The sequence below is a fragment of the Cyrtonyx montezumae genome, unplaced genomic scaffold (assembly GCF_038088225.1).
Source record: "Cyrtonyx montezumae isolate F1298 unplaced genomic scaffold, pur_monq_1.0 scaffold_5, whole genome shotgun sequence".
Taxonomy (NCBI): domain Eukaryota; kingdom Metazoa; phylum Chordata; class Aves; order Galliformes; family Odontophoridae; genus Cyrtonyx; species Cyrtonyx montezumae.
Window position 1 is genome coordinate 4,410,135 of NW_027072056.1, and position 24,829 is coordinate 4,434,963.

Genomic DNA, 24,829 nt, shown 5'->3' on the forward strand with positions numbered 1-24,829 from the left:
TTTGCCATGCATACACTGCACCTACACCTGCAGGAGGGCTGCACATGGCTGCAGGGTGTGCGTACATCCAGCACACGTCCCCACACAGCCCCACACGTGGTGCCCTCCCCACGTGGGGCTGAGACAGGGGCAGGGGCTGCGTGTCCGGAGCTGGATGCCGGAGAGCCGGGAGAGCAGCGGTGTCAAAAGTCAAGAACCAAATGAAAACGGGGCGATGGGAGCGGAAGCCAGCGAGAGCAAGGAGGAGCGAGAGCACCATCCAAACAAACAGCAAAACCCGCAGGGAAGGGCGGCGTGAGAGAGAGGTGCCCAGGATGTGGGGAGAGGAGGGAACGTGGACAGGGGGCTGGAAACCCACGTGCCGCCGGCAGCGGTGCTGAGTGCTGAGGTGTGGGGAGAGAGGGGGGAGAGTGGAGGGGGGGGGGGTGGAAAAAAAAACAACAATGGAAACAAATAATACCTAGGCATATCCGAATCAAGAAACTGCCTGCGAAAACACAAAACAATCACATGGTTAGTGTGGGCTCAGATGGGCAGCGGCAGCAGCGGTTTGGGAAGGAAGCAAGGAAAGGCCTTGGGCACTGTGCCCCATGGCTGCCTGGGGGCAGCGGGGTCCTGGCAGCTGCCTCGGAAGGTCCAAAAGGCTGCAGGAGGAGGGCAGAGCCAGGGCTGCTGTCGGCGATGGAGACGGCGGGGCAGACGATAGCAAAGCAGGGAGCGAAAGCAGCCTGGGAGGAGGGCGAAGGCAGATACTGCTCTGCCAGCTGCCATCCTTGGCCTCACGTCCTGGCAGGCAGCTGGGGTTGAAGCATGCGGGGCACGACGGGATGGAAGTGCGGGGTTGCTGCAGCGGCCCCTCTGCGTCCTGCTGGGAGCCAGCGTCCTCTATCCCCCCACCGTGCCATCCAGCACCCGCAGGTGTGGAGGATGGACCCGCAGATGTGGAGCCCTGTTCCCCTCTGCCAGGCTGGGGCTGCTGAGATCAGATCTGACTGCAGCCTGGACCAGAGCAGCGGCTGATGGCACATCAGCATGGTCCCACGAGCCCACGTGCCTGGGTACAGCATCCATGCAGCTCAGCCACCCAGCACAAACCACCACGGCTCTGTAAGTCCTCGCTGCCCTGCGTGAGGCCATCAGCCTCCTGCCTGGCCTCACTGCTGTCCCAGCAGCTGTGATGATGTCTGACACCTGCACACACAGCCCATGCTTGGGTGCTCCCTGACTGCTGGCAGCGGGATGCGCTGTGTCAGGGTGGCACCTCACAGGCAGGGCTCTGGCACTGACACACCAGCCACAGCAGAGATGAGAAATAAAAAGAAGAACAAAGGGAAGGACGTTCCCACTGCCATCCAGTGTGCTCCTATGCCACTCAAAGTTCAGCATCAGCCCTGTCATTTGCTCCCTGTGCCACCGAACAAACAGCCTCACTCTTGTCCCCCATGTCACAGTGCCCCACGCTGACACGCTCCAACCACTCGGTGCAGACCCCGGGGCAGCTGTGAGGGACCACGTGTCCCCCACCACCCCCAGACACACGGGGATCAGCCATAAGCACGAAGCGGCATTTCCAGCCAGTTAGCCACAACACAGGAGAGTTGGTGACAGGGTCAGCACAACGTCCTGCCACTGCCACTGAACAGGACCAGCTCCCCGTCTCCCACAGCATCGCAGTCGGGGGAAGAGCAAGAGAAGCACTGGCACGCACCGGTCGTCCTGCGAGGGGTGGATGTAGCCAGAGGACAGGATGTTCAGGGACAAGATGTTGGGATCGATGAGAGATTCATCAGCTTCTGGGGTGTTCCGGATCCGACCTGCAAAGGGAGCACAGGACCCGCTCAGGTCTCCTGCCAGGGTCCCTGTGATTGGTGTGTACTCCCACGTCCCCCTGGCACGGTGGTGGCACCCGTGGGGCAGTTGCCTCTCTGCTGTTGCAAGCAGGATAGTAGATGAAAAGTGAATGGGATGGGAAAAAAGAAGCACAAAAGCCTCTAGAGATGTGGGGAGGACTTGGGGGAGTGCCTTGCAACCCTGTCTGGCTCTGCTTACCCACAACCAGCTCCCGCACTTCCTTCCAGCGGATCAGGCTGCCTGTTTCATGCACCAGGGTGACGGTGATTCTCCTCTGGATGCCCTGAGAACCCCGAGGGCAGAGAGGAAAGGGTGCTGATTAACACAGCTCCCAGGCAGTGGGGCAGTTTGGGAGTTTGGGTTCTGGGCAAGGAGTACCTGGTGGAGGAGGAAGGTCCCGTGGCATGGCATTCCTCCGCGGTGGTCCACCACAGCTGGGATATAACTGGAAGAGAGGACAGTGGTGGGACACAGCTCTGCTCATGTGCCCAAGCCCACCATGCTTGGCCAGAGGTGCTGACCTCCACGCTGCCTCCCTATCCCCTCCACCCACGACTTACTCGCCGTTGGCCTCCAGCTCGCAGATCTCGAAGAAGACCATCAGGTCATACTTGCACTGGCAGGGCCCAGCGCTGGGACGAGTCATGGTGCTCAGCTTGGTGGCGGGCACTGTAGGGGGTGGGAAGCATGACTTAACTCTGAGGCAGAAATTGGGAGGATGCTGCTGAGGTTGGGGGCACACGGCAGCAAGCGGGGGAACATAGAGCAGGCAGGGCTTGGGGACAAGCAGGGCCACCAGGCAGGTGGCAGCAAGGCAGGAGGCAGCACACAGCGCTACCAGAGGGATGCAGCCCCATCCTGGGCACCTCGTGGGCACCTCGTCCCACTCCCGAAGCAGAGCAGTGAGGGTTTAAGATGGGACTTCCCCTGGAACATCCAACCAGTTCCAGAAGGGACAAGGACAGGTCCCAAACCACACAGCTCAGCTCCAGCGCCAGTGGAGCAGCTCAGGGACAGCCGGATTGCTGGCTGACATGGGACCCCTGGAGCTGGAGCTGGAGCTGGAGGTGTGCAGGCATCACAGCAAACCACCACGCTCAGCCAAACCGCAGCAACTCGGGTCCAAAGGCAGCGGGGATTGGTGTGACCCTGGCACGGGCACTGTGCCGTCCCCGCTGCCATCCACGCCACCTGGGGACAGCTGTGGGGAGAAACCCGAGTGGCTGCTGGCCCTGCTGCAGGCTCATGCGGGCACCAACCCGGCTTCTGTGCCTTCCTGATGGTGCGGTCTGCGGCAGGCAGGGGTGGTAGGCAGGCAGGCTCCTCCACGCCACGCCGCAGGAGGGAGGTGGCGGCAGTGGCGGCCGCCAGCGCGTGCCCGGAGAGCATGTCCAGGAGCGAGCCTGCCAGCACGGCTGGCACCGGGCAGTGGGTGAGCTGGAGGGGGCTGGTGTGCTCTTGGGAGGAGGGAGGGAAAGAAACAGAAAGGGCAACACAAAGCAAAGCGGTTACGCACAGACACTTGGCACAAGGGAGGGATGCTGCGGGGCTGCCATGAGCACAGGGGGAAAAAGTGCTTGCAAAGGGGTTTGCATCAGCCAAGCACTGAGCAGGCAGGCACCGAAGGACCTCTGGGTGCTATGGAGCATGATGCATTTTGTGATGTCCCTGAGGTTCTGCCATTCAGCCCTGCTCTGCAGGCATGTGGCACTGGGAGTGGGGCATAGCGGGGAACCTGCTCTGTGACCTGGGAGAAGAGCAGGACACCATCCCCTACCTGGCTTGGAGAGTGGCATCACCCGTGGGAAGTGGCGCCGGGATGGCCTCAGTGGGCTGCAGAGAGAATGAGCATGGATTAAAGCCACCGTGGCACAAATTGCTCCCAGCCCGGGGCCACACACCTCCACGTCCCCTCGGAGCCAGGAGTGCTGTTCCAGCCTGGCCTCGTGGCACTGTGGGGAAGGCACAAAGAGCCACGCGAGTCCCAGGCACACCCACCTGAGGACGTCCTTGCAGAGAGGTGGGAAAGGGTGTTGTTGATAGTGCCCAAACACCTCAAATACAATCGGCTGGCTCTTGATGTATTCAATGAAGGACTTGGTGACCTCCACGGCAATCTGAGAGGGAGAAAGAGCATGTGAGCATGCTGTCTCGTTTGGAGAGGGATGTGATGTGCTGAGAAAGTGGGCACTGGGGAGGAAAGTGCTGCTCTGGGGATGGGCACCGGCAGCTGTGTGGGTGAGAGGATGCCAGAGGAGATGGTGCTCACGTTTTGGACATGGTAGAAACCCAGCGGTGGCCCACGTCCTGTGTTCTTCAAGGGTTCTGTTGAAAAGGCCTCGTCGTGGCGATGGATGAAGCTGCAAATGGAAGGGAAGTCATGTGAGTTCTGCAAGATGGCACGGAGGAGCAGAAGTGGGGAGAGAGGACAGGAACTTAGCCTGTCCCCAGGGCTGCGTGCTGCCAACAGGGCAGGGCTGGCACAGAAAGACACCCCACCCTGATCTGCAGCCCTCAGAGCCCATGAAACACTCTGCCTTGCTTTCCCCAGTGACCAAATGCATGTTCAGGCAGACACAGAGGCTCATCCCACATCTCTTGGTTTTGCCTCATCTTCCATGAAAGACTTGGATGGAATGGGAGCAGAGTGTGGGATGAAGCTCACAACACTATCCCTGCTTTGGGGCAACCAAGGGGGGTGAAGGTCAGAGTACAGAAAGAGATAACGGCCTGGATTGGGGGGGGATGACGACACCATGATCTCACTTGAACTGGCAGAAGATATCCGCGTATTCTGCTGAGATGCTGGAGGCTTGCAGGACGGTCACTCGGAAGGTGAAGATGCTGCCCAACTTCAGGTGGTCCAGAGCTGCCTCTAGGGGCCCATCCATCGTGGACTTCTCCGGGCTGTCCAGGAGAAGGTCCTCTGGGGTCACTGTGGGGAGAGGAGAGCCCTCAACAGGAGGAATTGTCCTGATGCTGAGCTACTGCTGGGCATGTGGGCTCTCAGTGCTTAGATGCCTTGCTGGGTGCACGCTGCTCACCTGCACAGGTGTTGTTGTTGACTTCATCGGCGGAGGGCCCCATGTCACTGACCTGCCCCTGGCCCTCGACGATGCGCAGCTCCTCCTGGGAGGTCCCCGAGCGAGACATCCCCACAGCAGGGCAGGACTCGGACTGGAACTGCGGGAGGGACATGGAGGAATGGGGCTGTGGGGCTGCCACAAGTGCAGAGCCCCAAGGCGAGCAGCCCCAGCTCCTCGAGGGGCAGTGCCCGGGCAGGGCAGCACCCAAAGCAGAGCGGCTGGGTGCCACCACACAGGGTGAGACGCAGCGGTCTCTGCAGCCAACCCCATCACTACGGCCGTACCTTCTCGAAGTGCTGATCGTCAAAGGAGATCTTGGCCGTCCCCGACTGCCGCACACCAGAGCCGTAGTCCGGAGCTTCCTCGTCGGCTGCGGGAGGAAAGCAGCAAGGTGTTGGTGGGATGCTGGGGGACACGGGGCTGAGTGGCACCAGGGACAGCCCCTACCTGAGATGGCCTGGACGGCCACGCGCAGGAAGCCCTTCACCTCGCCCTTCTCGCTGACGATGGCCACGCGGTGCACCAGGGGCACGGGGTACAGCAGGTTGCTGAGGTAGACGAAGGCCCTGCCGGGGGGAGAAGCGACACGGGAGCGACGTCACCGCCTCCATCCGAGCATCCCAGAGCGCGGGTGGCGGCCGCCGGCGGCCAGGTCCCATGTCACCGCTGCAAAGCAAAGCCATGAGGGGCAGCCAGGGCCAGCGCGGGGCGGGGAGAGGGAGAGCCAGCGTCTCTCCGGCTGTCGCATCCTGGGGAGGGGACAAGCTGGGCAGAGGACCGTCTTGGCAGTGACGAGCCGGAGGATGGGGGCAGGAGGTGCTGTGAGAGAGCTGGGGGTGCTGCGGAGGCAACGGGGGGGGGCGGGCGAGACGAGGCCAGGGTGGGGAGGGAGGGAGGGAGGGAGAGAGGGAGGGAGGAAGGGAGGGAGGGATGGAGGAAGAGGTTGGTGGGAGCAGAGGAGGGGAAGGAGGAGAAGGTCCTGGCCTGGGCACTGTGTGGGTGAACCTGCCCTGGGTGGTGGTGGCTGGGGATGCTGTGAGGTGTGGCTGGTGGCATGCATGTGTCTCCACGCTGTGTCCCACGTGGGGCCTCGGAGTCCTGTGCTACCACGGGGCTCCAGTGTGACAGCTGAGCTCCTTGGGACCTCCTCCAGGTATCCAGGCTGGGGACAGGCACGTGGCCACGTGGCACTCCTCAGACATTCAGCCTCCTCCTGCTGCCTTCTTTGAGTTCACAGCCAGCCAGCTCAGCCTCTCCCTCCCTGGCTAGGAGCTGCTGACAAATTTTGATCCCTTCTGACCAAGGCACCATATTTAGAGGTCTTTCTGGAGCTCATGACCTCAGCAGAGATGGCTTGGCCCTGCTCTCCTGCCCACGTGTTTCGAAATGCGACGTCCTTGCATCCTGTGGGTTGGGATCCTGATGGCACCAGCCAGGACATGTCAGCTTCAAGATGCTCACAAGGCAGGTGCAGACATCTCCAGGTGGCTGGCTTCCTAACCTCGCAGGCAATCCAAACGTCATCTGAAAGGCTCTTGCAGAAAGGCCACAGCCCTGTGTTCAAACATCCAGCCTCTCAGAGGTGCAGAGGTTCACCCTGCTGCTGCTGCAGCTCGGGCTGACCTCAAGCAGAGGCTTCTTCCACCCAAAAGTCCAGGCTTTTTCCACCCAAAACAACTCCAACAGGGGTCGAGTCACAGAGCACAATTCCCCATTGAGCATTTCACCCCAGCTCTTCTCATTGGCCACCAAGGCTGAGGTAGGTGCGGATCTGGGACTGCCTGCCCATGAGCAATTCTGCCCCAAAATGAGTGGGCAGCCCATCAGGTCGAATCCAGGGGATGGAGGAGGGAGGGAAGATGGGGAGGGAAGGACAGGAGGGTGGGGAGGAGGGGGACGAGTGTGTCACTAGAGGAAGGAGGGCAGGGACACTAACCACAAGATTGGTGAGGTGCAAAGATGGCATGCTCAGACCAAAGAAAAGCCTTTCCAAAGGAAGACAAAAGTGAAATAACCCCAATTTTTGCTAAAGCTTTGGAGAGAGAGAGAGCCAGCAGCTAAAAAAAATAAAAATAAAAAAACAAAACAAAACAAAAAATGACAAACTAAGAAAAAAACAAAATTAAAAAAAAAAAAAAGGAAAGAAAAAAAATCAAAGACAAGGATCCAATCATAAACCAATCAAAGCACACTTCACAAGAAATGTGGCCGGCACAGCTGCTGCATGGGGAGCCAAACCCGGGGCAGACTCAAAAGAAATCAGGAGAGCCCGAGGGAACGACCTGGGGGATGGCAGAGGCTTGCTCAGCAGGTCGGTGGGTTTGGTTTTGAGGTGACCCCGAGAGTTTTGGTTTTGGTTTTTGAAAAAATAAAAAATAAATAAAATAAGGAAAAAAAAAAAAAATTAAAAAAGGGTGGAAGAACCCAGCTCTTTCGGTCTGAGGCTGCAGGGCTCTTACCCCACCTCCTCCCTCTCTGCCTGCGTCTCTCCGTCTCCTCCCCACACCCCAGACTTGAACACGGTAAGGAAGGAGCAGCCCCAGCATGGCTGGGTGGTCTGCCTTGGGTGGATCCCCATGGTCGCAGGAATGAGGGCTCTGGGTCCTGCTCTGAGCACACATCCCTCATCCCCTTGGGAAGCCTTCTGCATCAGGGCCGAGGGGGCAGCATCACCCTGCCTGCCTCAGGAGGCGTTTTGGGGGATGAGTGGATTGCGACAGTTTGAAGGCAAAGTGGGAGCCTGGAAACACACCCGTTTCTCTAAGCTGAGGCTGACCAAGTCCAGGGGTCTCCTGGTAAATGGGGAGGGGAAATTAAGGCTTTTTTCCCTTCCTGTTCTTGCAGCTTGGGTCGTTATGTGCCTTTCCTGAGCATCCCCTGTGCTTGCATTTGCCAGCCCACAGGGATGGCCCCAAGCAGGGAGAAAACACCACTTCCCAAAGAGTCCTCCTCTCCCAAGCTCATCTCAGTCGTGTGTCTCCCCCTGAGCCCCACCAGATGGTGCCAGGGCTCACAGCGACCAGCACAGCCCCATTTCTCCCCGCTGCACTGGGACAGCTGCAAAACTTGTGGCCTGTGCACAACTAGGACAAAGGCACAGAGCCTCACACTCAGGGGTCCTCACTACAGTGGACCCCTGGGAATGGGAACCTGAGTGCAAGTCCTGTGGCACTCTGTGCCACGGGCACGGAGACCTCACATTCTGGGGGCTGCCCGAAGCAGGGATCTGCCTGAGGGGTCCCACGCTCACCCTGCGCCCTTGCTGCTGTGCTTGGCACAGCCCTACCTCGGTGACCCCTGCGCCCGTGGGACGCCCTGGAGGTGGAGGTCGTGCCAGAAAGCAGTTCCCTCATGCGAAAGAGCTAGTTCCTTCCCAGCATGCTCTCCCTAAAACCTCACCAACCTTCCTACTAAACTGAACAGGGGGGAGCGGTCGTAAAACGGATCCCGGCCATCGCACAGCGGGCACTCCGGAAAGATGTCTTCCTCCAGGTCCTCCGCCTCCTCCTCCTCCTCCTCCTGCCCCTCGTGCTGCTCGTCAGCAGGCTCGGTGATGTCGGAGTCGGGGTTCGAGAAGGTAGGGGAGGGGGTGAGATCAGCCATGCGCTCGCTCATGCATGTGTTGAAAAGAGGAGAGCTGTTGCAGCCAGAGATATCTGAACTAAGGTTAGTACAACAAGATAGAAGACAGGTTAACACCAGCTGTTCCAAACAGAGAGAGCAAGAATAGGGATTTTGCTTTTTTTTTTTTGGCTTGGTTTGTTTTCTGCTCAAACCAAGGGATGTCAGGAAATAGAGACTTGCCCATCCAGTGTGTCTCTAAAGGGAGCCACCAATGGCTGTCGGCTATAAAACGTGGGGAGAAAGAGAGACCCAACAAACTGGTGCAAACATGGGGATTCCCGGCGCTGGCTTTGCAGGCAGCACAGCGCAGCGGGACGGAGCACACAACACAAGGCTGGGGGACACCCCACCGCCCCACACGGGGGGAAACCCGCTGCTGGCACTGCTGTGGCACGAGGTGACACCTCCGAGGCACACACGTCCATCCATGTGTCCCCATTGGGCCGCCCGTCCTCACTGCCGGCACCGCACGGGAAGCACATGGACACGCACGGCACGGGTGGCACAGACAGACGCTGGGACACGGACGCCTACAGATGTGCACACACAGATTGGTGGCAGGCACGGTGGCACCAGTGATCCACCAGCAGCTGGCAGCCCCTGCCTGGTGGCACTGCTCCACGTGAGGCTGGAGTGGGCCACGGCGCTGCCCCAGGGGGGATGCTGTGCTTCCAGGTTGCTCAGCAAAGGAGCCAAAGCGCTCACCTGCCAACCAGCCTGAACCATGGGAAGCGGTCGTAGAAGGGATCTCCGCCAGTCACCACGTTGTCACAGTCCTCGATGACGCTCGAAGGCACTTCTGCTGCACGGTCATACATCTCACGCATCAGGTCCAGGCGCTGCCTGCAGGCGCGGGGACACAAGGGGCAGCGGTGAGGATCCAGGCTGGGGGAGGCCGAGTCCTCTTGCTGAGCCAGCTCAGCACAGACATCCCCCCCTACCTGAGCTTCTCCAGGGTCCAGTAATGTGTTGCCCCGTTCTTCTGGTCCTGCACCTCCACAGCCACGATAGTCCGGGGGAACGGCCGCTTCTCCCGGTCCTTGGCAGCATCGGGAGGCAGCAGGTCGGGAGGGAGAGGTGAATACAGCGTGTCTGTGAGGAGGACGAACTGAAACTGCACCTGGAAGGACGCAGAGAAGGATGGTGATCCGGCCATGAAGACCACAGGGCTGTCAGCCTGAGCTCTCCCCAGCGCATCCCCAAGTAACATACACTTGTCTGGCTCAGAGCTGTGCTGTGGGTGATGCACTGAGTCACGTGGGGCTCTAGAAGCAGGCTGCTGGCTAGAGGGAAAGGTCTGAGCACTGTCCTGTCTAATAGAACTAAAAATGGCTTTTAGTAGGCTCTGCTAGAGGACAAGGAGGGGCTCTGCTGTTGGGCTCACCCCTTACATGGCACACACCAAACACCAGAACGTTTCAAAAGGCAGCTGCATAAATCCATGCAAGAACTGTGTAGGGACACAGTGTTCCCCAGCCCACTGATGACATCGCTATGTGGGGACACACAGATGTGTGACAGGGATGCACAGGAGCCACCGGCTCAGGGCTCTCTCCCCATAGCTCCCTGCCAGCATGCAGATCCGTGCTCTCTTGCTAAGCCTGTGGCAGCAAGCAGCAGCATCTTGTGCCCCCAAAACCCAAGCAATAAGCACCCACCTTTTTCTTCAGCTCCACACTGATGGCGTTGGCTTCCTTGAGGAAGATGGCATTGCCCCAGAGCAGGTCACGGAGGGAGGTGAACTGGTACCACTTCCACTTCCTGAAGGCCCAGAGGGCGAGCTCAAACTCCCGCTCTGTCCACTGCACTGTGGGAAGAACACAGAGGGATGGTCACCACACACACCTTGCTGCTGAGGCTTTTTTGAGTTGAGGCTGCTTGGAGCACAGCAGCACCCCTCCCAAACATATCTGCACATCAGCTCATCCTCTCCTTCCGCCCAAACTTTTCCATTCCTCTTTTGTCACCCAGCACTCACCTTCATCTTCAGGTTCTTCTTCTTCCTCGTTGGCCTCAGGGTAATATCTAGAATCCATCTGCTTCTGCAGAGCCTCCAGTTTGCTCTCGTAGTCCTAGGGGAAGCAGGGAGAAGAACGATGCAGCCCACAGGACGCACCTTCATCACCCCTTCTCTCCCTCCTTCCTCCCCCATGTCCGTGCCGATGAGCAGTCCCAGGAATGATGGGATGATGGATTTGTCATCATTCTGAGATGCACCGAGCTGCCCCATGCAAACATCTGCTGGGTGTGGAGTTGCTGGGACAGCCTAGGAAGCCTGGCCACCTACCAGCCGCTGCTGCTCCAGAAGGTAATTCGCCTCCTCCCTCTCCCGCCGGTATTGGTCCTCCAGCTCCTGAAGCCTGGGAGGAGCAGGGAAGATGGGGATGATCCAGCCACGCTCCTGCCCTCGCCCCCATCCCAGCCCCACACACCCACCTTTGCTCCATCTCCTGCTTCATGTCGATGCCCTGCTTCTCCAGCAGCTCTCTCTGGGCGAAGGCCCAGTCCACGGGCTCAGCAGGTGTCTCGGCGCACGGTGTTCGCTCCCGCTCCTGCCGGGCTTGCTCGGGGTGGTTGAAGCGGAAGACGTGGCTCTTCCCCATGATGATCCTGTTTCCTGCAGAGGGGACAGAGAGCTTGGGTTTAGTGGCTGGAAGGGTCACCATGCATGCAACTGTAGGCTGGAGCACCCCCTGGGGACCCACCTGAGCGCAGGACGCTGGGCTCCGTCACCTTTTTGCCATTCACGTAGGTGTCAGCGCCTTCACAAGGCTCCAGGGTCACAATCACTGCGTGACAAGCAGCAGGTGGAGGGGCAGCCTTGGCCTCCAGACATATCCCCACCGTGAGCAACAAACAGGGCTTGGCCAACCTTACATCGGGCCCCAAACCCAGGGCAAAGCCCCAGGATGACCCTGAGCAAGTGGAGCCCCTCAGGACAAGCAGTACCTTCACCGCCGGTCCTCGTGTCACTGCGGAAAAGGCAGTGCTCTTCTTTGATGAAGTGTCCACTGAGAACTATGTCCTGCCTCTTTTCTGCATCTTCCCGGCCAACCCTGTTGGGGGAGTGGCAGCTTGAGTCGGCTCCATCTGTCCTCAAACCAGCCCCAAAATATCCTCCTTTGGTCTTCACCCAAAGGTACCCTCTATACTTGCTCCACCAGCAGTACTGACATCTCTTGTGAGATTGCCACAGATGTACATGTTACCCACTGTGGCTACACTGCTCTGGGGATGCCCAGTAGCGTGCAGGAGGGCAGGTGCCCAACAGCACTGAGATATAAACTCTGCAGACCTGGCCCTCACCTGGTTATCCCGTCCTTGATGTAGTAGAGAAGGCACTCAGACATGAGCGGGTCTTCATTCAGATTGACCAAGTGGGGTGTCTGGGGGGCACAAGAAGGAGTCACCAGGGCACAGCAACTCTCAGGCTCACTCCCCAGCTCCTCATCCTTCTGCCACCATGACCAACCAGCCCGGTGGCCACCCTGACCTAACCTAGGGTCATAAAAAACAGGGCTGGACTCTGATGTGAGCCTCCACCAAGCCTCCTTGCTTTGCTCATTCAAGGGCTGAGTTCTTGGTGGCTTTTCCCTGGCTGCTGGGAATATTTGGGATGCAAACAAGGAGTCCTCAAATGGAGGTGGCCACATCTGCACTCTCTGTCCTTTCTGCTATCAGCTCCCTCCCATCATTTCCTTCCCACAAGCCATGGCCACTGTGCTCTCAATTAGAGGGAATTTCTGCTTGTCTCATCCCACTTCAAGCTGCTGCAATTGCACCTTCTATCAGCAGGAGAAGCTCTGAGCTTCTCAGAAATAGGAGGAGAAAGTCCTAGCAGCCTGTGGGCATCCTGCATGCAGAGATGTCCTTGTCTGGAGAAATCCCAATGGGTGCAAGAGACTCACAGCAAACAGGGCAGGAGAGCTAGAGGTGAAGGGAAACACAGGCTGTTCTCTACAGCAGCTGGCAGGAATAATACCCTACAGACCCTCTGGGTCTGAAACTGAGGCTCTTTAAGCTTGCAATTTTGCTCCAGATTTGCAAGATTTGGACAAATTTCCCCCCCAGTGATAGCGTACAGCAGGGAAACAAGGTCTGGCCGTGCTTTGCTCACAGTCAGAATGGGTTTTACATGTTTTTGGAGCTAACATTCCTCACCAGCAGCTGGAGAAGTCAGAGAGCTGAAGAGAAAGTTGGCACCAAGAGCACCACAGCAAGGCCAACTGGGGACCAACCTGCTTTGGGGAATACACCCCCATGCTTCCCACACACACATCGGGGGGCCTAATGGGCAGCTGCTGAGGCAGGTGAAAAGCAAAGACAACGGTGTGAAAACTGTCAGAAGAGCCACACTGGGGTCCCAAAGTGCTCATCACCATGTGGGTCCCATGAGGTATTTAGGTGGCAGTGAGGAGCTGCAGCACTGCACTGGCAGGGTTTGCTGCCCTGCTTGGGCCAGTGTTTGCTCAGAAAATGCTTGCTGGGACGCTCCCAGCAGGAGTGGTATTTAATATCCCTGTGCCTTCGTTCCCAAGCAAGGAAAGCCTTGAAGGCTGATGGCAGTATCAAATGCCCCAGGTGCTAGCAGCCGACACCAAGAGCCCAACACCACAACGGTCACCGGGGCTCTGCGGTGTCTCTTGAAGGGGACAGAATCTCCCATGTGCTATGAGGTGGGGAATGGTGCTTCTATTTATCTGTGTGCTTCTACTGAAGCAACTTGTGGTATACGGACTGAGTGGGGCTGGCACTGAAATGTCCATTGCAGGTTCCAGAGCTAACAGTTAATGTCTCAGAGAGCCCCCTGGAGATATTTGGGGCTTGCTGGCAGGTATGTCTGAAGGGAACTGAGTGGATATCACCTGCCTGCTTACCAGGGAGAATTAGAGGATCCTACCTTTTTTGGAGAGAAAACACCCAGGGTGCCTCCGTCCTCCCTCATGGCCACCCCCATCTCAGCCAGCAAGGCTTCCCTGCAGAAAGCAGAGCCTGTCAAAACTGCAGCAGTCCCAGCAGCCACTCACCACTGCTCCCTGAGTGCCCCCTGGGGATGCCTTGTGCTCTCCAGGTGCAGCTGGAGCCCATGGGAGTCACCAAACTGCCTCTGTCCCATCCCACCCACCTCTCCATCCGGATCGCCTCTGTCCTGCGCAGCTTCTCCTCCCATGTTTCATTCAGCTCAGCAATGATCTTCTCCGTTTCCTGATGGGGTGAGGGAGGTTCAGTGTTTTGGACGTTTTGGTTGGGCTCAACCATGGAGTTGGCCCCACTTTCTGCCAGCCTCCTACCTTGAGCCTTTCAATTGCCTCTTCGCTGCCCGGAGCAAACATGATGCGCTCATGTAGGCTGGCGACAGAGGCTGCACGGCTGGAGAGAGCTGACAGGGAGGAAGAGGGGCTGATGCCAGCAATAGCGTTGGTCACTGTGGAGAGATTGTCATGGCGTTGGCTCAGCTCTGCCCCAATAGTGCCATTATTGTTCTCAAAGTCGGACACATCTACGGGTGGGGAAGGAGAGGGAAGGGGCGGGGGGAAGACACATGGACAGGAAGAAGGAAGAGAGAGAGAAAGAAGACAGAGACAAGAAAAGCTGTTGGGAAAAAAAAAAAGTGGCAAGAAGAAAAGCAGAAATTAAAAGAAAGAGGCAAAGCGTTGGCAGAGCAGACCAGCAGCAGTGCCCTGGGGCTGCTGTCAGAAGCAGCTTAGGAGTGGTCTGGGATCCCTTCCTGGGCTGCTGGGGATGCTTTTTGACAACACAGTGCCTAAACCACCTTGCCCAAGCGCATGTAGCTGCCCCAGCATTCTGTCCCAAGGCCCTGGATGAGCTGGGTTAGGGGTGAGGGGCATATGGGGAAGGCAAGGAGTACCAGGAGCCCTCACCCTACAAAAGGGGACAAGAGGATGGGTCTTGTGCTCAGACTGCACTGTGCTGCAGCCCAGCACCTCGAGCAGCAGCAGCCACCAGTTGCTGGTCCCATCTTTCATTGGGATGCCTGCAGCTGCTGCTGCTGCCCAACCCATATGGATGTGGGTCAACATCCCCTGTTCAGGGATGCCAGCCACTGCCAACCACCCTACTCCTAGGGGTCAGCCAGCTTCTGTGGAGAGCACCATTCCCTCTGCCCAGGCACTACCAGGAGAAATGGTGTTGCCCTCCAGCTGTTCAGGGAAAGGAGCCCCATCACTCCGTGGAGTCTCCACTTTGAATTCACCCTGTTCCTCTGCTGCCCCCAGGATGACCCTCAGCAGGACCCGACTCCGAGGTGTCCCAAGGCCACCCGCACCGAACCATGCCCACCTGACACCGGTTTGCCCTGGGAGCAGAGCCCATGCCTGCAGAAGCAGTGCCAGCAGCAGCACCCAGCCCAGCAGCAGCAGCAGCAAGGGGAAGCACAGTTACAGCGTGGGGAAAAAGGTCCCTGCAGTGACTGTAACACCGGGTCCCATCAGGTGAATTTGCAGGACCTCAGTAAATGTGCCCTGTGCAAGGGAAAGGTGTGACTGCAGCGCAGAGACATCCCTGTGCCAACCATCCCCAGGAGGGCACCGGGCTCTGCCACTGCCCTTTTGCCAGCTCCCTGGGAGCAGCTCTGGGAGTCCTTCCCCATGCTGCACACGTGCTCCTTGGCACAGCCTCCCCAAAGCAGAGAAGCAACACAGAGTACCAGTGACGGGCAATACACACATTTGGATCCTCCCGCAGCAGGGTGGGCTAAGAGAGAGAGACAGCGGGGGGAAGACAAAGAAAACAGAACAAGAGTGGGTTCATCTAGGTAGGATTGATGACAGCCTGAAAACACGGGGAGGAGAGGCCTTGGGCACCCCAGCATCATCCCAGGCAGTGGGACGCAGGCTGCAGGGTGAGGAGGGCTCTGGAACGACACATGTGGGGCTGGTCATGGATGTCCCAGCAGGGTGGTGGCAAGGAGGGGACACGCCGTTCCTCACAGTGAGGTGGGCGATGAGATGGTCAGAGTGAGGAGCAGGACATGGGGCAGCTCTGGGAGCGTCCCCTGCGAGACCCCAGCCTGGCTCTGCCTGGCGTGGTACCTACTGTCAATGATGTCCCCGAGCCCCTGGGCATAGAGAAGGTCACGCAGGCGGGCCACCTCGTCCTTCAGCTCCCTGATCAGCTTGTTGTTGGGGTCCTCGTTGATGACAGCATTGCAGCGGATCTGCTTGGCACGGTCAGCGTATCTGTGGAGAGACAGGGCTCTGAGAAGGGTGGCTCGGCCAGGGGGACACAGAACAGGCACTGTCTCACTTGAAGGGGCCTGCAGGCAGCCCTCACCTCCTCTCTGCTGAAGGGAAGGGACAAAGAGCGTGAGGGAGCAGCTGGGTTTGGAGACCCGCCCAAACCTGGACCTGCTGCCAAAGCCTACCTTAAGGTGCTGAGCGTCTCATCGTAGTTGATGTCAGCAGGGCTGAGCGCAGCGACCATGGCCGTCCTGGAGTTGCCCCCTGTCCAGACAGACATAAGGTTTCAGTGAGATGTGGTCCCTGCAGCAGCTGCCCCCCCCCACCCCATGCCCCCCAGACCCTGTGCCCACAGCCTCACCCAGGTTCTCCCGCAGCAGCCAGGTCAGTACTGAGTCCCGGTAGGGGATGAAATCTGTCTTCTTCTTCTTTTTGTTCTGGGGAGAGGGAGCAGAGGGATGGGCTGTCAGACTGCCTGCTCTCTTCCTTGTGGAAAGGTTCAGACGCTGCCTGCAAAATGCACTGCCAGGGCTGGGAGATGTCTAATGAGAGCCATGCATTGGCCAGGATGCTGAGGGATCAGCCTAGCCCACAGGAGAAACATGAGTTGGGTCCATATTGCTTCTCACCCCTAAAGGACTCAACCCAAACCATCCCACAACCCGCTTCCACTCATCAAGAGACAAACCCACCCAGCTCCATCAGAGCACGCACCTTATTTGGCCCCGAATCCTGCAAAGAAAGCAGAAAAATTGTTTAGCTCTTTTGCAAATAGAAAGGAGCAGGGGGTGGGAGGTGACAGCAAGCTGCTCCCCATCTCTTCACCCAGAATGGGATCCCATGTCTTATCAGATGAGCTGGCTCCAGCCACAGGGGCTGAGCAGTGCGGGGTGGGTCAGGATGTATCTGCCCATCCCTGAGAGCTAGGAGTCTGGGTTCTGCATCCCCTTTAGAGATGGGAACTTGTGTGCTCCATGGGCCACCCATGCCCACTCAGACTACCTACCATTTCAGCCAGAGCAGAGATGACTTTCCCCAGTGTGGTCAAAGACTTGTTGATGTTTGCTCCTTCCTGGTGGAGAAAAAATCCCAAATTATTAGGCCCTGTTTCAGAGCAGCACTAAAGCCCAGCAGCCCAAGAGGATGGGGAAGCCCCAGTACAGGGTGTGCAAACAGCAACCGGTCTTACTGGGCAATACACAGCTCTGAAGTGGAGCTTGTGGATCCTGGTGAAACTGGCACTGGGCAACTCGAAAAATGGCAGTTTCCAGTGCAGTGTGTGGGAAAAGGACAAGTGGCACCTGGGGATGAGGGGCCTGGCACCATGGCCGTTGCACACTCACCTTCAGCCTTGTGCCCTTAGCACCAGTCGAGTCCGCTCGCTCACTGCCAGCCAGGTCCACCAGGCTGATTTTGCTGACCTGCAGGCAGAGACAGAGCTGGTAGCTGCAGCAGGCTCGGCACGTGTCCAACACACCAGTACCCAACACTCTCCCAGTTGCTGTCCACGGCCAGCAGTGGCACAAAAAGCCCTGGCTGTGTCCTCTCGGGTTTCCCAGGGGCTCAGCTCTCACCTTCTCAGTGGTGATGTCCGTCTCGGCATCGTGCCGCTTCTGGGTGAAGATGATATTGAAGACGGCGTGCGAGCGACTGCTGGTCTCATTCATGTTGGTGGCAGCCACTGTGCTGTGGGGAGAGGACAGAAGGCATGACACTCTGCAGGGGACGCCAGGGCGGTGATGCTGGGGACAATTATGAGGCAGGGCAGTCAAAGCAGGTCACATCTTGCCTCCTTTCTGAGGAAGTAGAGAGGCACTGAACTCTCACCTGCCCCCAGCACCAGGGAAAGATTTTCAGCCAACTTTCAGCCTAATTCTGATGTCCCTGGAGGTGCCTGCAAGCACTTCAGATCCCAGCACTCTCCTGCACCCCACTCACCGGGCCTTGTTCCCCGAGTCCATCAGGTCCTGGATGTCGTTGTAGGAGGTCACGGCCAGCTTGGAAAGGTCCTCCACGTAGGGACCCATGAGGGGGTGCTCTCTCACCCGCAGGTTCCCCTTGTTCTTGGGGTTCAGGAGGTCTCTCACCCGCTCACAGTAGATCTCCATGTAGCTCACCTGGGGACAGCATGCACAGGGCTCTGAGTTTCACTTGGAATTAATGGTGTTGGTGCACGGCCACCACGCAGGGCTGCCAGCATCCCACTCCCAGGAGATGTGCCTACCTCCACGGAGTAGGACATGTTGTCATTGGTTGTGTCATTGATTCGGGAGAAGAGGTCCTCACACAGCTGCAAAGGAAACAGTTGGGATGCTCAGTCCCAGGCAGGGGCCTGTCCCCCCACTCCCATCCCCCACTTGTCCCTCCCTCTGACTTCTTCCTTGGGCATCCTGCCCAGGTTTTTATTCAGGTTGGATATTAGGAAAAATCTCTTCTCAGGAGGAGCAGTGAGGCACTGCACAGCTGCTCAGGGAGGCGGGGCAGTCACTGTCCCTGGAGGTGTTGCTGAGCAGTGGAGATGTGGCACTGATGGACGTGGGCAGTGGGCACAGTGGGGTGGGCTGGGGTTGGACCTGGGGATCTCTGGCATCTTTTCCAAGCTTAGTGATGCTATGATTCACCAGGCAGTACCTGTGGGATGATGCCTTGCTGATCCTTCTCCTGCTTCCCCATCATGGTGTAGGATTTGCCAGCACCAGTCTGCCCATAGGCAAAGATGCAGACGTTATAGCCTTCGAAGGCATGCTGCAACATCTCCTCGCCGATGTCACGGTACACCTGCTTCTGAGATGCATAATTGATGTCTGCGGGCTATGGAGAAGAGGCAGGAGAGGAGGACTCAGAGAAGGAGGTCATCCTATTGCATCCCACTCCAGCTGGGCTCAGGCCCCCTGCTGCTTACCGTGGTGTGGGACCAGTAGGAATAGTCAAAGCTGAAGCTTTTGGGTGTCTCTTTGGGCTGCTTCGGGTTCAGGATAGCTGGCGGCAGACAGAGAGGGATGTGATGAAACCAAGTGGCAGCACTGCATCCCAAACCCCGAGCAGGCTGCGATGGGCTCAGTCCTAAATCCCCACTGGGATGGAAACTGGGAGCAGGCAGGAGGGCAAAGCCTTGTGCCAGTGAACACAGTGAGGGGGAGCAGCTCTGCCCCACTGCACCACAGGGACAGCACAGGGTCACAGCCCTGATCCCCTACAGCCATCCCCAGGGACTTGGAGTGAGGGGGGGAGGGGTGCAGGCTCAGTGCTCCCAGCCCCCTCCTGCTCGCTGCTTTATTTTGGTACCTGATCTCCTCCCCGCAGCAGCAGGGTGATTAATGCCCTGTGTTAAACCGCCAGCGGAAACAAGAGCCTGCTTTTTCCCATCCCCTGGTGAAAAGGATGTTGCCATGGAAATTAGAGACTGCATCACTTCTCTTTCTCACTTGCTCGATGCTTTTTTTTTTTCTTCTCCTTTTTTTTCTCCCCCACCCCGTGGTGTGTTTATGATGCTTTTTTTTTCTGAAATAATCAACGCGGAGATGCGTCAGAAGAAACCCAAACCAGGAGGGCAGTCACGGGACGCAGCACTCAGCCATCGCTGCTGACATTGAGATGCCCTTGCAGGGCATGAACCAGGCTGTGCAGAGATGGGAAGAAACAGCCCCCACCACAAGGCAACCAACCCCTAAGAGCCCTGCCAGGCTGTGGCAGTGGGACCACAGGGCTGGGAGCTTGCTGAGCAGCTGCACGAACCACAGTGGGTTCTGCATCCCAAATTCCATGGGGTTTCCCTCATGCCCCACTTCCATCCCGTTACCCATCTGCCCACCCCACGCCAGCAGGTGCCTGCAGCCCTGCCCACCCGTGTGGAACAGTGTCCACAGCACACAGCCACCCCAAGTGCTCCAGCTTAGAACAGGGGGAAAGGCAGCCAGCACAGACATGAGAACACCACAACCACTGCTGAGCTTGATACAACCTAGGTCCTAAATTAATGATGAAGCCTGCTCATGAACAGCGGGGTCGCTAGGGAACGGGGCTTGGCCGTATTGAATTGGCAACTTGCCCTCGACCCGGCACCACAAAGGTGACAAAGGAAGGGGTCAGGACCAAAACCCACAACGAGGAGGAGCTGGCACGGGGAGGACACTCCGTGTCGCAGTGCTGTCAGTGTTGGGTGCAGGGCTGGGAGCAGCGGGGATGGCACCGAGCAGCTCTGTGTGCCCCAGCTGCAGCCACCCAGCTGGAGGGGGGGGGGGCATGGCCCCAGCACAGCCCGTGGCTGGGACATGGGGAAATGCACTGTAGCCCTGTGGGTCTCCCATCCTGTCCTGTCCCCGAAGCTGAGGTGCTCTCTATGCCTCTTATTTTTTTCCCCCAGGTTATTTGCCACTGAGAGGACGGATGGGTTGGATGTTCTTAGAGGTCTTTTCCAACCTTAATGATTCTGCGATGGGGAGAAAGGAGTATGGTCAAGAGAGAAAGGAGGAGAACATCTGGAGATGTCACTTATCTTTGCGACACGGGAGTATTGAGCAGGATAAATCAGGAGGAGTATAATCCCCATTTTTTAAAGCCCCCCCCCTATTTTGCCATGACAAGTGACATGTCAGGTCTCAGGTGGGGATAATGCCCCAGAGAGCAGACATCAGTGTGGGGAAGTGCCTGGAAAAGCACCACGGGCAGCAGTGCCTACAGGGCTCCTCAGCCCACGGCCACTCAGTGCCACGCTGCCCTCGGGAATGGCAGTGGGAAGGAGGCCGGGGTCCCGGTGGCAATACTGTGGTGGAACAAAGCAGCAGTGTTGGCAGGAAGGTGGTCACTGCGAGCCAAGAAGGGGGGGAGGGAGCTGGAAATTGGGGAACAAGGGTTGCAGGAAGGGCCGGCTGCTTTGCTCCCATCCCCCTGCCCCTGCGCCCAGCAGGGCGTGATGAATTCTGCTGAATGAGTTCTGCAGAGCGCAGAGCCGCCCTGATACGCCATTCTGTGGCTGACCCTGGGGAGGGGGAGAGGCTGGGGGGGGGGTCCTTCCACCTCAACAACCACATTCAGCTTCGGCCTCGCTGCCGGGCAGGAGGTGCCCCAGGCTGTCACGCTCCATTGGTGAGAGGGGCTCAGAGCGACTCTGGGAGCAGCTCGGCCCCACACGGCCCCCCCAGCCCCGCCGAGGGGATCAGCCCAAGCTTTGTTCATTCATCGCCTGACACCGCGGGCAAGGAAAAGCTCGCAGTCAGCAAAGGGCCGGCGGGAGCCGCGCTGCCCACGCTGGGACCTGCCAGACGTCCCCACGCGTCACGCTGCAGCGTCCACGGGGGTGGCTGGCACCGGCACTTCCTGCTCCGCCGGTGACGCAGGGAGCTGGGAGTTATTTTAGGTGCTGTCCCATCTGCTTCCAGAGCCAAAGAGGAGGGATGCAGGGCACTGTTTCCCCACCACGGCTATTGACACAGAGTCAACCCCCTCCCCCCCCGCCGTGCATCGGGGCACCCGGTGCCATACTCACTGGTGGTGCTTCCCGACATCTGGATGATGCACTTGGACTCCCGGCTCATCTCGCGGGAGTTGAAGGGCCGCACGCGCACCGCCACCTTGACGGACGCTCCCGCCATGGTGCTGGTGGGGATGGGTGCTGCTGACGGGGCTGTCCTGCGGGGTGAGAAGGAGGCGTTACGGGAGCTCCCACCTCGGGGCCCTGCAAGGAGGAATGATCCTTCCCTGAATAGGAATTAATAGGACCCAAGAGTAGCACCCAGCAGCATCCCTTGGAAGGAAGGGATGGCACCTGCAGCTGGGGGCAGGGCAGCTGTCCCACCCCTTTGCCCTCCCCGTGCCCATCACTGCAGCTTCCAGCCCCCACTCCAGAAGGGAGAAAAACCCTTTGACTCGAGGGCAGGCAGCGGGAGAAGGGCACTGCACACGAACGTTGTGGTTTCTCAGTGCCCCACGGATGCCCTCCGCCCTGCCCTGTGCACTCAATATCTATTTTCCGCTCCATCTCACTAAGCCAGCAATCAATGTGGTCTCAGCAGCAAAGGGCAGCCCTGCCAGCAGGGTCACCACAGCCCCCAGGAGGGCAGCAGGGGTAGCACTGTGGGATGCTTGCCCCAGGGAGATGCAAAGCGGTGAGTGGCAGCCCCACTCTGCTTCCTTGAATGTCAAAAACATATGACATGTTGTGCCCTTGACACAGGATGGGATTTCCTATGGAAGAAGAACAACTCAGTTTGTAGAAAACAAAGAAAGAGTGGAAGAAAACCCACAGGATGGTCCCGAGAGAAGGGGTCTGCAAAACCCATTGGGTGTCAGTCCCTAGGGGAAGCAAAAAACACAATGCACTCTGCCTGAGGGTGGGTCTGTGTGTGTGGTACGGTGAGAAATGTGCAGCCAGAAGTTGTGACAAGCGTGGTGCTGCCTTTGGGGAATGCTTCGCCACATGTGCTGCATCCCTGCAGGAGGAGCACGCGAGTGTTTGGGGTTACCACAGCCCCGCTCGCTGCATCCCACTCGATGCTGAGCCCCAGCACCTGCTCTCAGGCTGCGCTCAGTTCTATTTCCAATACATTGCCACCCTGAGCCTGGTGAGCACGATGCCCACACGCCTCTGCATCCCCCATCCTGCTGCTTTCTTGTTTCGAGGGATATAAAAAATAAATGTGACCGAAGGGAAAGAACAAGCTGCTGCAGAGCCACGCCAAGGCACCGGGCTCCATTTTCTGCCTCAGAGCCGCTCCTTCCATTTCATCTCCTTGCTGCCATCCCCTCTCGGCCCAATCCCCGTGCCCGGGGCCACCGCCTGCCTAATCCACCGCCTTCGAGAGAAATCCGATAACGCGCGGCCGGCGCTGCTGGGAGCGGTCCAGCGGGTGGGAAGCGGGGAGGGAGCTCTCACGTGGCCGTTGTGTCCCCAGTGCATCCCCCCCTTCCCCGCAGAGCTCCATCGCGGGATCAGCCCGATGGCCACAGGGCAACAATTAATGGGATCAGCCAAGATTAATTGAGCAGGGATTAGATGAAGGGATCACCCTTAAACCCGAGGTGGTGCTGCCCCACCCCGTGCTGCCATCCCACCAAGGTGACAGCACGATGCCCTGCGGCCATCCCATCCTATTGGGATGCTTTGGGATACACCGTGCCACCTTCAGCAGTAAATCCATCCCCTGGAGGATGCTGTGGTTTGAGGGACATCAACCACAAAGCGTTGGGTGTTCTGCTGCCCCACATCCCCATGGGTGCCCTCCCGTTGGGGTCACACCCTATGGGGCTGAGGACTGCTTCTCACCACCCCAATGACATGACACATCCGGGGCCTGGCCACCTGCCCCTCCCAAACCGGTGTGAAAGCCTTGCGTCCCTGTCAGCCAGCCAGCCCCTACCCCTGGAAATCGCTTTTCCTTTTGGATGGATGAAGGCTGTGCCATCTCTCTGACCTCCACCTGCTTCTAGGCCAGCCAAAATCCTTGGGGAAGGGCTACTGTCCCCAACCACATCCATTGGGACGCCCATCCTGTGTCCCCAGCCCAGCCTCTCGCAAGGGCCGTGACGGTGCAGTTTTCACCACGCAGCGCAGGCGAGCTGGGATCACCCATCCCTGAGCTCCGAGGGGACACACAGGGCTGGTGGCTGCGTGCCATGCCCTGTGCCACCCTCCCTGCCCCTCCTGGCTGTCGGGGCACCGCAGCTCTGCAACGCGGATTGAATCCAACGCGCAGGCGGTGATGCGAAGGCTGCGGCCACCGCTGTGCCACCTCTCAGCCAAGATGGAGGGCAGCGTGGGTGCGGGGCTGGGGTAGAAGGACAAAGGGGCGGCCGAGCTCCGTGCCAGCCGCCCCCTCCCCGCGGGAACACAGCGGCCGCCCCAAGGTCAGCAGTGCCACGCGTGGATCTCTGCCGCCGTTCACCCTGAAGCGTAACGATGACGGCTAGGGGACCCCGCAGCTCCGCACCTGCCGCCACCAGGGGCATCGCCCCCCGCGAGATGTTTCTGGAAGCCGCGATGGCTCACATCCCCCTGTCACCCCCCTCCCCGTGGCCGCATCACTCCCGCAGCCCCCCGCCGATCTGCGCCTCGACGGGGCGGCGGCCGCCGCCCCTCCCGCTGGAGCCCCGCGCGGTGCCGGTGCCGGTGCCGGTGCCGCCGCCCCTACCTGTGCCCGTGGGCGACGGGGAGCTGCTCTCAGCCGCTCAGCACCAGCATGAGGCCGGTGCCAGTGACGATGCCGGTACCGCTGCTGATGCCGATGCCGACGCCGGTGCCGGTGCGGGCGGTGTCAGCCCCGCCCCTGCGGTCCCGCCCTGGCCCACCCCGCCCCTGCGCTCCCATTGGCCGCCGCCTCCCGGGGCGGTGACGTCACCGCATCCCACCCCGACTCCAGCATCCCCGGCCCCGCGCTGCGGATCCGCCGCAAGGGCGCGGGGAGAGGCGGGACCTGCGTCACCATGGCAACCGGCACCACGGCAACCGCCGCCATGGCAACCGCCCCCCTTCCCTGTGCGCGGAGCCTCCGCCCGGGCAGCCGCCTTGACCCGGGGGGCTGCGGGCCCCTGCGCGGTCCCGTGTACAACCGCAGCAGTGGGCTCCCCGGGGTCGGCACGGAGAGGCCGCGGGCTGAGCGGTGGTGCCAGGGCTCGGTGCTGTGTGCATACTGTGTTCCAGCTCCTTGAGTGGCGTGGAATCATGGGATGATGGGATATTTAAGGTTGGAAAGACCAATAACATCATTAAACCTGATCACCAACCCATGCCTGTGACCGCTGACCACGTCTCTCAGTGTGACACCTGTCCCCTTCTTGAACAGCTCCGGGGATTACTGACTTACTGAGAGCTCACTCAATGCCCTCATAAGGATCACCAGTAAAGATACTGAACAGGACTGGTCCTAGCACTGACCCCCGGGGAGCACCCATTTCCAGCTGGATCTCACTCCATCCACCACCACCCCAGGCCTGGCACTCCAGCTCTTCACCCAGCAAAGCGTGTGCCTGTCCCAGCCACTGCTGCTGCTGCTCCAGGACAGTGCTGTGGGAGAGAGCCAAAGGCTTTGCTCGAGTCTACATAGATAACATCTGCAGCCTTTCCATCATCCACCA

General features: G+C 59.0%; 1 protein-coding gene across 1 annotated transcript in view; it reads right to left on the reverse strand.

The window, feature by feature from the left end:
- Nucleotides 1-23,989, reverse strand: part of KIF1A (kinesin family member 1A) — a 30,777-nt gene extending 6,788 nt beyond the window's left edge. The window contains exons 1-38 of the mRNA XM_065748441.1: nucleotides 23,887-23,989; nucleotides 21,246-21,388; nucleotides 18,663-18,739; nucleotides 18,392-18,571; nucleotides 17,985-18,050; nucleotides 17,699-17,877; nucleotides 17,335-17,446; nucleotides 17,104-17,181; nucleotides 16,767-16,832; nucleotides 16,475-16,492; nucleotides 16,122-16,197; nucleotides 15,946-16,024; nucleotides 15,618-15,760; nucleotides 15,249-15,275; nucleotides 13,853-14,061; nucleotides 13,687-13,766; nucleotides 13,462-13,537; nucleotides 11,868-11,947; nucleotides 11,511-11,617; nucleotides 11,267-11,350; nucleotides 10,998-11,178; nucleotides 10,849-10,921; nucleotides 10,540-10,633; nucleotides 10,220-10,368; nucleotides 9,503-9,681; nucleotides 9,267-9,404; nucleotides 8,341-8,598; nucleotides 5,385-5,503; nucleotides 5,222-5,307; nucleotides 4,896-5,034; nucleotides 4,618-4,786; nucleotides 4,121-4,211; nucleotides 3,850-3,968; nucleotides 3,629-3,684; nucleotides 2,412-2,520; nucleotides 2,230-2,296; nucleotides 2,050-2,134; nucleotides 1,709-1,814 (exon numbers count right to left, since the gene is read on the reverse strand). Coding sequence (XP_065604513.1) covers nucleotides 1,709-1,814; nucleotides 2,050-2,134; nucleotides 2,230-2,296; nucleotides 2,412-2,520; nucleotides 3,629-3,684; nucleotides 3,850-3,968; nucleotides 4,121-4,211; nucleotides 4,618-4,786; nucleotides 4,896-5,034; nucleotides 5,222-5,307; nucleotides 5,385-5,503; nucleotides 8,341-8,598; nucleotides 9,267-9,404; nucleotides 9,503-9,681; nucleotides 10,220-10,368; nucleotides 10,540-10,633; nucleotides 10,849-10,921; nucleotides 10,998-11,178; nucleotides 11,267-11,350; nucleotides 11,511-11,617; nucleotides 11,868-11,947; nucleotides 13,462-13,537; nucleotides 13,687-13,766; nucleotides 13,853-14,061; nucleotides 15,249-15,275; nucleotides 15,618-15,760; nucleotides 15,946-16,024; nucleotides 16,122-16,197; nucleotides 16,475-16,492; nucleotides 16,767-16,832; nucleotides 17,104-17,181; nucleotides 17,335-17,446; nucleotides 17,699-17,877; nucleotides 17,985-18,050; nucleotides 18,392-18,571; nucleotides 18,663-18,739; nucleotides 21,246-21,351 — 4,061 coding nt within the window. The 5' untranslated portion in view covers nucleotides 21,352-21,388; nucleotides 23,887-23,989. The remainder of the gene's footprint in view (nucleotides 1-1,708; nucleotides 1,815-2,049; nucleotides 2,135-2,229; nucleotides 2,297-2,411; nucleotides 2,521-3,628; nucleotides 3,685-3,849; nucleotides 3,969-4,120; nucleotides 4,212-4,617; nucleotides 4,787-4,895; nucleotides 5,035-5,221; nucleotides 5,308-5,384; nucleotides 5,504-8,340; nucleotides 8,599-9,266; nucleotides 9,405-9,502; nucleotides 9,682-10,219; nucleotides 10,369-10,539; nucleotides 10,634-10,848; nucleotides 10,922-10,997; nucleotides 11,179-11,266; nucleotides 11,351-11,510; nucleotides 11,618-11,867; nucleotides 11,948-13,461; nucleotides 13,538-13,686; nucleotides 13,767-13,852; nucleotides 14,062-15,248; nucleotides 15,276-15,617; nucleotides 15,761-15,945; nucleotides 16,025-16,121; nucleotides 16,198-16,474; nucleotides 16,493-16,766; nucleotides 16,833-17,103; nucleotides 17,182-17,334; nucleotides 17,447-17,698; nucleotides 17,878-17,984; nucleotides 18,051-18,391; nucleotides 18,572-18,662; nucleotides 18,740-21,245; nucleotides 21,389-23,886) is intronic.
- Between the last annotated feature and the right edge of the window lie 840 nt (nucleotides 23,990-24,829).